This window comes from Globicephala melas, chromosome 3 (assembly GCF_963455315.2).
Source record: "Globicephala melas chromosome 3, mGloMel1.2, whole genome shotgun sequence".
In the NCBI taxonomy this organism is placed as follows: Eukaryota; Metazoa; Chordata; class Mammalia; order Artiodactyla; family Delphinidae; genus Globicephala; species Globicephala melas.
In genome coordinates, this window is record NC_083316.1 from 40,100,215 (window position 1) to 40,112,779 (window position 12,565).

Consider the following 12,565-nt stretch of genomic DNA (forward strand, 5'->3'; position numbering starts at 1 on the left):
AGCTATTTTAAACACTTCTCTTTTTTTTAAAACTCCCTTGTCATTCTGTTGTGACTTTAAGTTTTATGAGAAAAAATTAGTGATTTTTGTGATTTCTAACAGCATCATTCCTTCCATATTCCTCACACTCACTTTCCTCCTTGTTCTTTTCTACCCTCAAAAGAGAAAAAGCCATTTGGATAATTAATTCAGTTTAATTTAGCAGATATTTATGAAGTATCTTATGGGTCAAGTATTATGCTAGATGTGATAGCAATATAAATAACAGACTCTAATACTTTGTCCCTAATCCTGAAAATCTTCCAACTTAGAAATGAAGCAAAGTCTTGTATTTGGATAATTGCAATGCATGACAGTGTGACATAAATATAACAAGGGTGAATAAAGCAGAACAATTAATTGATCTTTACGAGTAGATAGCTTAATATTAGAATAAAGCAATGTTTTCCAAGCTATGTTGTTTGAGGTGTTGAATATGTTCCTTACAAAAAAATATTCTCTTAAATAAAAATAAAATACATCAGGTCTTCCAATTCATGATTCACAGCACATGTTTTCATATTAAAGATTCTGGGAGCACTTTCAAAAGAATCCACTTATGAGTCAGAGTAGAGCAATGCAGGAGTGAGAGAAAGCCTTGCTCTTTTGCTCCATTTGAAATTTGTGGCATTTTTTTACTTAATATAAATAGCAGAGGGAGGCAGACAGAGACAGAGAAACTGTTATACTTTGTATTAACAATTGCTTTCCAAGATTATTTGATCATGGTCTCTTTTTAAAAAATCATACCTAGCAACTGACAAAGTTAGTATTCCCTGGAAAAGGGGTAAGGGAGTACTAGTGTGGGGCTTATATGAAACATGATTGCAAATTTTATGTTTAAGTGGAAAGTTCTAAGTGTTACAAACCTCTTGTTCATGTAACAGAATCCTCAGCCAGTTGTGTGCCTGGTTTATGCTATAATGTGAATCAGCTCTTACTTCTCTTTGGACTTAGATTGTAATTACAACTGCTTAATCAAGAAGTTCAAACTGCATCTCCCCAGGAGCTAAATGTGTCCCTTACAGTTGTCTCTGAAAAGTAACTTTTCTTTCTACTGTGGTTTATCCCCCCTTTATAAGAATCTACTGTTACTATGTTCATCTACTCTTTACTGATGCCATAAGCTGCTCTACCCATTCTCCCTTAAAGAAAGCCCACATTTAACCCATTCTCCTTTTAGCTGCCATCTCTGCCTACTTTTTTGCATTTAGCAAAAATGCCTAGAACCTTTCCATCTTTACTGTTCCTCACCAGCTCTCTTCTTAACTCCACCCTCTGGGTCTTGTACCATCCAATGCAATTGGCCACTTCAAGTCACATATGGTGATTATTGATTATCTTTCCGCAAATTCTGGAATGCTTTAAATGTCTTTAATGATCATCCTTGACAGATTTTCCAGGCTCAAGCCTGCTTTGCTTCCTCCCATTCTACTATCATACTCTGCTGTCTGTTCTTTACCTGGGTAGCTCGTTCAGAAATCTGGATCCTCCTTCCTCCATGAGGGCCTTACAAGTGAGACGATAAATGTGCTTGTGATTCTCTCTCCCCCTGTTTCCTCACCATGTGTGTTCATCACTTTTTATCTCATTATTTAATTCTCATACTTATTTGGCTCGGTTGTAGATGCATGTATACCCATTATGCTAGTACAAATCTGTTTCACCTGCCTTAAATTATAAACTAAGCCGGGACTGAAACTATTTCTACTAAAGTGGGTCCCACTGGTACTCAGCAAAGCATTACATATGTCTTGGGATTTGAGCATTCTCCCATGATGAAAATTAATAAATGGCACTCTTTTCTGGGGAAGACATAGCTGACCTTATTCTATCTGGTTCCTAAGGAAATAAGAACCCCTGTGTCAGCCAGAGACCTACACTGAATGTCATTTTCCTGAGATGTGAGTTCCCACTGCCCACTCTTCTAATTTCCCACACTTCTTTATGTCTCTCTTTTTCTGTTTATCATTATTTCCCTACTATCTCAGTTTTCTACTTGCCTATGTGAAATGTTATAGTCATCTAGTAAGAATGTATGAGGGTCAACTGTGAGCAAAGCAAAACAGTGGTAGAGGATAAGAGAATACCAGAAGCTATGATGTAGTCCATACTCTTTACCCCTGCTTGCCCCTTCCTAACTTATAACGGAGTTGGGAGATAAAGCACGCATACAAGAGTTGAGAAGAACGCAGGGCTCACAGGAGCAGCACAGACAAGTTTGCCTCACAGTTTGAAGAAGGGGAAGATCAGTGTGGACTCTTGGCAACTAGGTGGACAAAGCTGCAGAGAAAGTGAAACTTGAATTGAATCTTACCGAATGGGTAGACTTAGCTTAGTTGGAGGGAAAAGGAAGGGCATTTGGTCTGGATAGAGTTCATCCTGAGGAGTCCTGAAGATGAGGATGAATAAAGAAGGTAGGGCCAGACTGTTGAGTGGCTGAAAGTCAGGAGGAAAAAACTGAATTTTAACCTATAGGCCTAGTATTTCAAGAAGCAGCTTGAAGCTTTATCTACTTTCTATTTGAATTAGAAATACAATTCTCTTTTAAAGTATATTTCAAGGTCCTTGATGTAGGCAATGAAGAGTTATTGGAGTTTTTGAACAAGGAAGACACATGATAAAAGCAGAATTTAAAGACGGTTAATCTACTAGTAATATGTAGAAGGATTTGAGGAAGTGGAAATGGAGGGAGGGAGATCAGCAGTGGAAAGACCCGTGACTGCCGTGGTCCAGGTTCAAGGCAATGATGCCTGGCCTGGGCTGGAGAAGGAATGAAGAAACATAGATAATAGCTGCCTTAGATCCAGTTCCCCAGAAGCAAACTCTGAGAGGAGGAGACAAGTGATAGCAATTCATGAAGAGCGTGCTTCCAAAAGAAAATAGGAAGGGATTTGGGGGAACAAAACAGAGCAGCCACAGAGGACAAGAAAGCATGTGAGGGGCTTCCCTGGTGGCTCAGTGGTTGAGAGTCCGCCTGCCGATGCAGGGGACATGGGTTCGCGCCCCGGTCCGGGAAGATCCCACATGCCGCGGAGCGGCTAGGCCTGTGAGCCATGGCCCCTGGGCCTGCGTGTCCGGAGCCTGTGCTCCGCAACAGGAGAGGCCGCAACAGTGAGAGGCCCGCGTACCGCAAAAAAAAATATAAAGAAAGCATGTGAGTTCAGGTGAAGTCAAGGCCTCAGCCTGATCTGGAAAGGGCTCCAAGTTAAGTCAAGGGTCTGGTCTTGCATTTTCCTGCACTCAGGAATTACCTATGGATCAGGGCAAGGGGGTGAAGAGGGAGAAAACTCCCAGGCAATTCTGACTCTTTGAACCTTGGGGCAAAGCAGCTCTAGCAGTCCAAGGACAATCATCTGGGGAAAGTCTCAGGTGGAGCTGTTAGAAGCAAAGTGTACAGAAAGGGTAAGGAAACAGGCAGTTATAAGTCCTCTTATATCCTAACATTTACAAAAAATAAGCTTATGAAAGTGAGATATATGTTAAGTAGTAAGAGAGATAGATGATAGAGAGATAGATAGAAGATATAAAGCACTGATCTCTGACATACCAAGGTGTTACATCTTCTGCTGTTTCTGGTGTGAAGATAATTTTTCCAGATAATCCAATTCATAGTAATCAGTTCATAGTATGTTCTATGAGATATGGAAAGTACGTTGTAAATTTTACATCACAAAGCAGCCTTATTTAGTTGGCATGACTTCCATCTCTTCTCATGTGAACTCCTCCCCATGTATAAATGAGATGCTATTTTTTTCCTGAGGAGTTAATAGCTTATCACTAGAATTTGATCGAAGGGAACAGTACACTCATTAGTAAAAAGTAGTAGGATTGTTGGGCAGTGCTATGTGCAACCGCATTTGGGATTCATGAGCAAAACTTTTAAGTGAGACCAGTCTACAAGGTATGTGATTTTTGTCTAACAAAATTCAGTGTCATAGGATCACACACAGAGAAGGAGATATTTGGACTTAACCAGAGTTGGAAGTTAGCCAAGTTAGTTAATGGAGGGAAAAAAAGGTTAAAGTAGTTAAATGTTTGCAAGTAAATGATGGATCATGGAATCTAGGCTGGGTACAAAAAAAAAAAGATAAGATCTGTGAATTAATTAGACATCTTAATGTGGTCAAGGAATTGATGAATTGGATATACTAGGTAAATGAGCTGAAGTTAATGATCAGAGAGAAGAACACTTGACATTAAGATTGAGGTGCTGCAATTTTTCCAGATGACAAGGTGAAGGCTAAGACCTTGGAAGTGGATGACATAGGCAAACTAGAGGAAAATATTACTAAAGCCAAGGAAGTCAAAGAAATGAGAGACTAGGGTGTTCAATAGATTCATCCAGGTAGTAAAATGTCCAAGAATAATGACAGGAGTGACAGTTTTCAAAGTTCTTTAGTCTCCTGCTTAATCAAATCTAAACAAAGAGAAATAAAAACAAAACCAACTCTGTAAGACACCCTGAATGGATGAGCAATTAACTTCCACAGCAGCATTTATTCACCTTGGTACCATAAATTAGGTATAATGATTATCTAAGTAACAAAATCATTTTACTTTTATTTACCCTGAGCATTTATATACACAAAGACAATGTCAAACCTACATGGTTTCCCTTAATAATTATTCAGTGTCTCTCTGAATTACTAATTAAAAGCTGTTAGGGTCATTGGGAAAAGAATTTTAAATCTATTCAGAGAGTAACAGATAACTGTACATAACATTTAATTGTCAAGGAAATAACCTGAATTGGAGTCATGGGAGACTAATAATTGTCTTTTTCTAATTATAACAGCACATAGTCTTGGAACAGATGGTGACAGATATTAGGTGAAAGATGCAGTCAAAGAGCAAACCTAACCTGAACATGGATTGAGCAGATTTTGTGTTTATTCAGCTTACGGTGTACCTTCTCTTATACTCGCATATGTTCTCTAATTATTTCTTATTTATCTTATACCTGATTCCGCAATTCTAAGGAAGGATTCGTATATTCTATTTCTTTTTAAAAAAATATGATCTATTTACTTGTTTGTTTGTCTGTTTTATCGTATTTTCTAATGTATCTCAGTTGGCTAGCTAGCTACCTGAACTCACTGAGTGGCCATGACGTGGCAGCAGCATTTAGCAAAAGCTGAGGTGATTAGAAAATGGGGGGAAGTCAGCTATATGGCAATTTTTAAAAAAAGAAAAAATTTTTAATTTAAAAATAAAAGACTTAAGTGGGCACATAATTCTATGTGCTGTAACAAGTGAGTTTACACCTATAAAGATTTAACACGAGCACCTAAAAAACAAAATATGACTAGAAAAAAAAAAAGAAAGAAAATGAGGGGATTTGGGCGAGGTAAGTTTTTACGGAGACAAAATAGAGAGGTGAAGGATGCACATCCTAGACTAGGCCTCCTTCTGCCCCTTCATTATGGAAAGTGAGGTTTCTTTAACTCAGCTTCTTCATTTATAAAATGTGACACTAATTTCTGTTACTATAATTTGAATAAGTTAAGAAAGAAAGCTAAAAAAAGCAGTAAAAATATAGGATAGTGTTCAGGCATGGTGGCGTAATTGCTCCAGGTTGTCTAGTATACTCCAGGAGGTGGCGCAGAGACGATAAAGATTATGTTTAATTGGGAGTTCTCTTATTTGTTTCTGCAAGTGCCAGGGTATGCTTTTGGTTTCCAAAAGGACCAAGCTGTAGAAATGTATCTATAAATCAGACAAATAATTAAGCCTAAAGATTTCTGACAACAGTGACATCCAGGGAGGCACAAGGTAGACGCTGATCATTTATGCCGTTTGGAAATAGGATCAGACTTGGAAATAGGACTGGCTGAACAATGGGCAAACTAGACAACTGCCTGGAAAGAAAGCAGCCCTTTCTCAAATTACTTCCCCTACCTAAGAAACGAAGTGCCCAGAACTCCTACATCAAAAAGACATTCCTTTGGATAAAGGATTCTCTGAGTCCCTAATTTTGGGGTAGGAAGGTTAAACAAAAAGTAACGTCAGGCACAATTCTTGATATAGATTAGTTTATTGGTTCACATAAACCTTCAAAGGAGGGTGTAGAAAAAGGATAAGGAAAATGGGCAAGGGGTGGGAGAGGGTATGGAGCAAGGGAAATCGAAGCAGTGGCACTTAACCTTCTAAGTCCTTTTCCTTCATGATGGCTCTGCAGTTAGCTGCCTGCATTATCCAACCTGTAGGAAAGAAAGAATGAAAGGAGAATGGCAGTAAGAGAGGGAAGACAGAGAACAAGAAAAGAGAGGGAAGGGCTGATTTAGGAGATGTGACGCTACAGCTGAGCTACATAAAGCAGGAAGCACATGTGTGTCCTTGCCAGATACATGCCCTGCTTATGCTTCCAACTTCATCTTGCCCCACTCTCCCCTCTTAGCTTGGTCCAGACTCACTGACTTTCTTTCTGTTCTTAGAGCACCTACCACTTTCCCAACTCAGCTTCTTCACTTACACAGTTCCCTTTGTGTGGACCTCATCCTCCCTCTCAGCCACCATCTGAACAGGTCTCCACCCTTCTAGCACATGTTTTTTAAGTCTCAAATATCACTTCTGAAAGGCCTTCCCTGAGCCTTCACTTTAAATTAGGCTCCTAGGTTATACTTGCCAATAATAGCTTTCTGTTACAGCCCTTTTCACAGTTTGCGATTGAACCTGTATTTAAATGATTCTTGTGTTTAATCTCTCTCTCCCTCTAGTTTAGAAGCTCCATGAAGGCAGAGGCCATGTCAGTTTCATGTTCTACCCGCTCCCCAAGCTTACCAGAGTCATTCAGTAAACACTGTTGAAGAGATAAGCCAGTCCTTTGAGAGGTTTAATAACAACACTTTCATTTGTGTTCTTTGGCATCCACAAATAGCAGTGATCATTACTGTCAAAGTAGAAAGATTTGTGTACTGATAGAGTTTTAAACTCATCTGAAAGACTAAAATGTATTACTACATCTGATGCATATGTTTAAACGCAAAAAAATTGAAACAGGGAAGTCTGCTAGATGGATAACTCACAGTGGCTTGGTATTTCAGGTTGGAATTGTACAGTATGGAGAAAATGTAACCCATGAGTTCAACCTCAATAAGTACTCATCAACGGAAGAGGTGCTTGTTGCAGCAAATAAAATAGTCCAGAGAGGTGGCCGCCAGACGATGACAGCCCTTGGAATAGACACAGCAAGGTATATGGATAAAAAAATAAGCCAAAGTAAAAGACTGTGCAAAAATTACTGCTTATGATCTAGCCCTTTGGAGTATTAATTGAACAGTTGCCTTAGCAATATTTAAAGCCATTTTGTTGAAAAGAGATTCAACTGATTAACTAATAGTTATAGGATCAAATTTTTCTATATTACAATCTCATCACTCTTCTTATCTTTCCTCTTATTCCAAGGCTTTGACTGATGGAGAATCAGTCCAAAAAATCGCTGTAGTCTACGGCATCACATTCTTGGGTACTAAGACATAATATTAGATAATATCTTTTCCTTTTATTCTTTGTTTTCAGCCTCTAGGAATCTCAATCTAAAAAAATGGATTAATATCAGTCCGCTTCTACTCAATATATATCTATACCCTAATATGTCTATAATTTTACAGCATTTTACAGATTTAAATTTTACGGATTTAGGGTTATTGAAGCTCTCAAATAAGAGGTTTTAAGAGGGCAAACTAAATGTTGTCTTATTTGAAATCATTTGCAGTGAAAAGATTGAAAAGAAGTGGAGGGACTTCCCTGGTGGTCCAACGGTTGGGACGTTGTCTTCCAATGCAGGGGGTGCGGGTTCCCACATGCCTCACGGCCAACAAAGAACCAAAGCATAAAACAGAAGCAGTATTGTAGCAGGTTCAATGAAGACTTTATAAATGGTCCACATCAAAAAAAAAATCTTAGAAAAAAAAAAGAAGTGGAAAGGATTTCATGATTCGTGCTCTCTCTCTTTCTTCCTTACTTTCTCCAAATTCCCTCTAATTCACATCCCTCCCTTCCTCCCTTCTGCAGTTTCCTTCATGGAGCACACATAACCCACCCTGTGGTTGAATTTCATTCTATAAGAACCTACAGAACTGTCCTTTTCTTACAATGTTCAGCTCCTCTTCTCTGTATTTTTTCTGATCTCCCTCAGCTCTTATCTTTTGCTGTTTCTCCCCTTAATCATCATGAAAGCTTCTGAACAAAAACTAAACAATACCAAAATCACAGGAAATCTAATGGTCAGTTTGACTAATGTTAAGGATCCTTCTCTTAAGTGCCTTGAACTTCTGGACACTCAACTGATTCTGAAGAGTTGATTACCCATGGCCTCACTTCACCTGCCTGCTAAGATCAGTGTTTTAAGGGGGCTGAAACAGTTAATATGGATACTCCAAAGAATGGGTTGGATTTTCAAAAATTTAAAATTTCATGTGCAGCTTTTAGACTCATAAATGTTAGAAAAGCATGTGGTTCTAGTTATATGGGGCCCATGAGAAAAATAACCACAAACAGATGGGGTAATTTTACATTTACCTGCCCATAGATCACCAATTTGCATGCACAAAAGTGCACACGTTTAGGTGTGCTGAGTGTGCATTCTTAAATAATTGACTAAGTGTGACCACACATTCAAAGTAAATCAGAGCGTTCTTTGAAAGCCCTGAGCCTGTAGGGAACTTTGTTTTCCAAAGGCAACCACTTAAGATGAATATTCATTTTTGAAAACTAACTGCAGAAATATTCTGGCTGCTTTTGCTCCTGCATAAATACCACTCTAAATACCTTGTCCCTATATGGTTTTTGCCTATGTGTTTCACAGAGGGTCTAGCTGTAGGACACAGAGTTTATTGAGTTTTGTATATAAATAAGACTCCATAATGATATTACTAAGTACTCTTCTTTTTTTTTTTTTTTGCGGTACGCGGGCCTCTCACTGTTGTGGCCTCTCCCGTTGCGGAGCGCAGGCTCAGCGGCCATGGCTCACGGGCCCAGCCGCTCCGCGGCATGTGGGATCTTCCCGGACCGGGGCACGAACCCGCGTCCCCTGCATCGGCAGGCGGAGTCTCAACCACTGCGCCACCAGGGAAGCTCTTAAGTTTATTTTTAATTGTTCTTTATTCTTTTCAGGCAGGACCAGTTGTAAATAATATTTCTAAATGTTTTAGAATCCTTTACCTCCATTTTCAGTGTCTCCCAGTTCAAAATATTTTTGTGTCCCCTTAACCCTATCCCAAATTTTCTTTCTTTTCATTGCTTCACAGTGTTTAATCATAAGGCCTGGATTCTCCTGTCCCAAAGAAAGGGATTCTCCTGGGATATGTTAATGTTTAAAAACATGCAGGGAAGTCAATGCTTATTTTAAAGAAAGAATACTGGATGGTGGTAATTGGGGGTCAAGGGCAATTTGCTGAAGATATTTGAAACAGAAAGGGTATACTCAAGAGCTCTGCCATAGAAAGCCAGCCCTAGCTACCAGATTTTCTTTAAGGAAGGTGGTTTAATCATCTCCTTCAGCTGATGTTCATTTAGTTATGACCTTGATCTTCAAGAGAATTAGGAAGTTTTGGTGATCCTCTAAGGAATTAAAACTGTAAAAAGGATTAAATCTTATCCATGTGCAAACTTCATTTAGAGACTAGCCTTTAACATCTATTTTTCACCTTTGTCTGTACATAGAAAGAACTCAGAGAATCTGTTTGTGTGGTGTAGAGGACAGAGACACACAGTTTGCCAGCGATCAATATATATTTTTTAAATAGCTTCTTTTTCTCTTTTGAAAATTTTAGGAAAATTTTAAAATGTAAAAAACAGTACAAGAAAATCCTATGTACACATCAAACAGAATCAACAGTTGTTAACATCTTGTCATATTTGCTGTTAGTCCTTTTAAAGGAAAAATAAACACAGATAAAATCGCCTTGCTCACATCACAAGGATCCTCTCTCCCTGCTCACAAAATACCCACTACTGTGCATTTACTATATATCTACAGTAGCGCTAATGTGTACTGTGGCAAACTGTTGGAAGGTGAAAGACAGGTGTTTCTTTGGTATATCTCAGCTGCAGCTGTTCGTCCTTATGACCAAAGTAAAATATTTAAAATGACTATTCAGCACAATGATTGCTGCATTTTACACCAAAATCTAAAAAATATTATATGAAATCCATTCACTGTTTCAGTCCTGAGTAAAATGTACTCTTCTTTTCCAAGGCTCCAGAGGGGAAAGTAGTTGAGTAAAAGAAAGTAATGGAGGGAAAGTGTGCCTGAGTGAGTGTGTGTGTGTGTGTGTGTGTGTGTGTGTGTAGAAGGTACAAAACAAACAAAAATTGTCAGTTTCCCGTATCTTCCATCTCTTTCCATAAATGCTTGTTGAATTAAATCAAAATTCCTTTCTTTGAAGTTAGGTTATAGCATTTTTCCTTTCTCTCCATGCCACCTCACCCCCAGCAGCTTGTGTCCTGAAACCTAGTTCAGACTTTCATAGCTATGCCAAACACTCCTTGCCCCCCAGAAGCCTACTCTGTCACTGACTCAGACCACTGCCATCTGCAGTCTTTAATTCCTATGTCTGAATTTTTACCCCACATCCAAGCGCACTCTCAAGCACTCACAGCCATACAAATACTCTGTTTTCTCCCATGCCCCCTCCATAGCTTACAGGATGTCCAAGCTGTTCTGTGAATGTCAGAGTAGGTGGGGGAAGTGAGGACTAAAGCAAAAACTCTGCCAAAAGCAGAAGGAAAGAGGCCTGTCAAGCAAGAGAAGGAGTGTTTACAGAAAAAGGAGTGACTGGGAAAGTATTTAAAATCTGACCTTCTCTAAATCTGCTGTATGCTTGTCACACTCTCCCTTTGAAGTTTCCAAAGAATGAAAGACTGCTGCCTTTTGTTAATGGGATCTGTGGTGACTGGCAAAATGGTAACCTCTCCATCATCTGGAATAAGTCTTAAACTATTACAAACAATAAGCATCATGCCTCCCAGCTTGAACAGTGGGCAACAATGTTGATCTTGGAGGGAAAGCACTGGGCTACCTGGAGTTGGCAGTGTTTTCATTTTGTTTACCACTTTGCCTAACCTTGGGCTGGTGTTTTATTTGCTGCCCTTTTGTCTGTGATTATTTCAGGAAAGAAGCTTTCACTGAAGCCCGGGGTGCCCGAAGAGGGGTTAAAAAAGTCATGGTAATTGTGACTGATGGAGAGTCCCATGACAACCATCAACTGAATAAGGTCATCCAGGACTGTGAAGATGAAAGCATTCAGCGGTTTTCCATAGCTGTAAGTACAGGGCTAGAGATGGCTTTCAGGCTGTGGTGTGAAGAGAAAAGCTGTGTGCATATCATGGTTATTTTATGAGAGTTACACAAACAAGGTTGAAAAACAGAAACTTCTCCATTTGGAAGTAAACTCTATGGGGGCAGGATTGGGTCTTGCCCCTTTTGTGTCTTCAGCACCCGACACAGTGCTAGGCAAATGGAGACTCAGCAAACAATCACTACAAGAAAGGAAGGAAGAAAATAAGGAAAGATAAAAGGAGGTAGAAGGGAGAAAATACATAAGAAGAAGGAAGGAAGGGTGAGAGAGAGAAAGGGACAGAAATAGGGAGGGGAAAAGAGGAAGGGGAAGGGGGAAAAGATGGAGGGATGGAGGGAGGAAGGCATATGCCTCAGCCTAGTGGGAGGGGAGTTTCTTAAAGTGATTTTTTAAATAAGAGAACAAAAGAGTTCAGAACTCTAAAAGTTCAACCAAAATTGTTTTTCAACAAAATTCCTTTTATTTATAGTAACAACAGATATTACCCACAATTGTTTTTCAGCATTTAATCAGTGATATTTCCTTTTTCTCTTTCAAAAGTGTGATCAGTGAAAGACACTCCACCAATAGTAGGTAGGGAAGAAAAATAGATTCATCCCTGATGAAGTCCCAGAACACACAATTGATTCACTTCTTCCCTGGGGCAAGGTGACTGTACTTCTTATTTTATAACCAAGATAACTAGGTTGTAAACACTTGCAACATTTTCTTTCTCATTTGGGGTACAAGATGTAAAAAAAAAAAAAAATTAAAACATCTCATTATTTCTCTTTCCCTTTGTTGTTACTTCGGTAAGTTATCTTTTGCCAACTGTTATTCAATCGATTATTACCTCTCCTGTTAACTATAGCTATTTTGATCTTTTCAGTGGTTGAGAATAATTCCATATGGCCCAGCCTTCACTCAGAGATACTGTCCACAATTAGAGTCTATGCTCGGTCTCTTTAGTATGCAAAGCCAGCGCATGCCCAGTTTGTCCCACACAACCGGGTACCAGAGGTGCCATCATTTGTTCACTTTCTTCCCAGATGATATAGTCTAGCATTCCAGGCCCCGTAGATGCAGGCCATGAGCTGAATTAACCATCAGCAGCATTAACAACGTTCGGGAAACTTTAGTGGAAAGAAAGTATCTATCAATGGATTGCTTCTTAATTTTAAGTGAATCTTATATCACTTTTGCATTGTATCTGGCTACATAGTCATTATTTCTTGCCCTTAAAT

At 39.1% G+C, this 12,565-nt stretch overlaps 1 protein-coding gene across 4 annotated transcripts in view; it reads left to right on the top strand.

The window, feature by feature from the left end:
* The window catches only part of ITGA1 (integrin subunit alpha 1), a 172,453-nt gene that overhangs the window by 87,120 nt on the left and 72,768 nt on the right, over positions 1 to 12,565 (top strand). For all 4 annotated transcript variants that reach the window (XM_030881965.3, XM_060295761.2, XM_060295763.2 and 1 more), the window contains exons 7-8: positions 7,086 to 7,234; positions 11,156 to 11,306. In XM_030881965.3, coding sequence (XP_030737825.1) covers positions 7,086 to 7,234; positions 11,156 to 11,306 — 300 coding nt within the window. The remainder of the gene's footprint in view (positions 1 to 7,085; positions 7,235 to 11,155; positions 11,307 to 12,565) is intronic.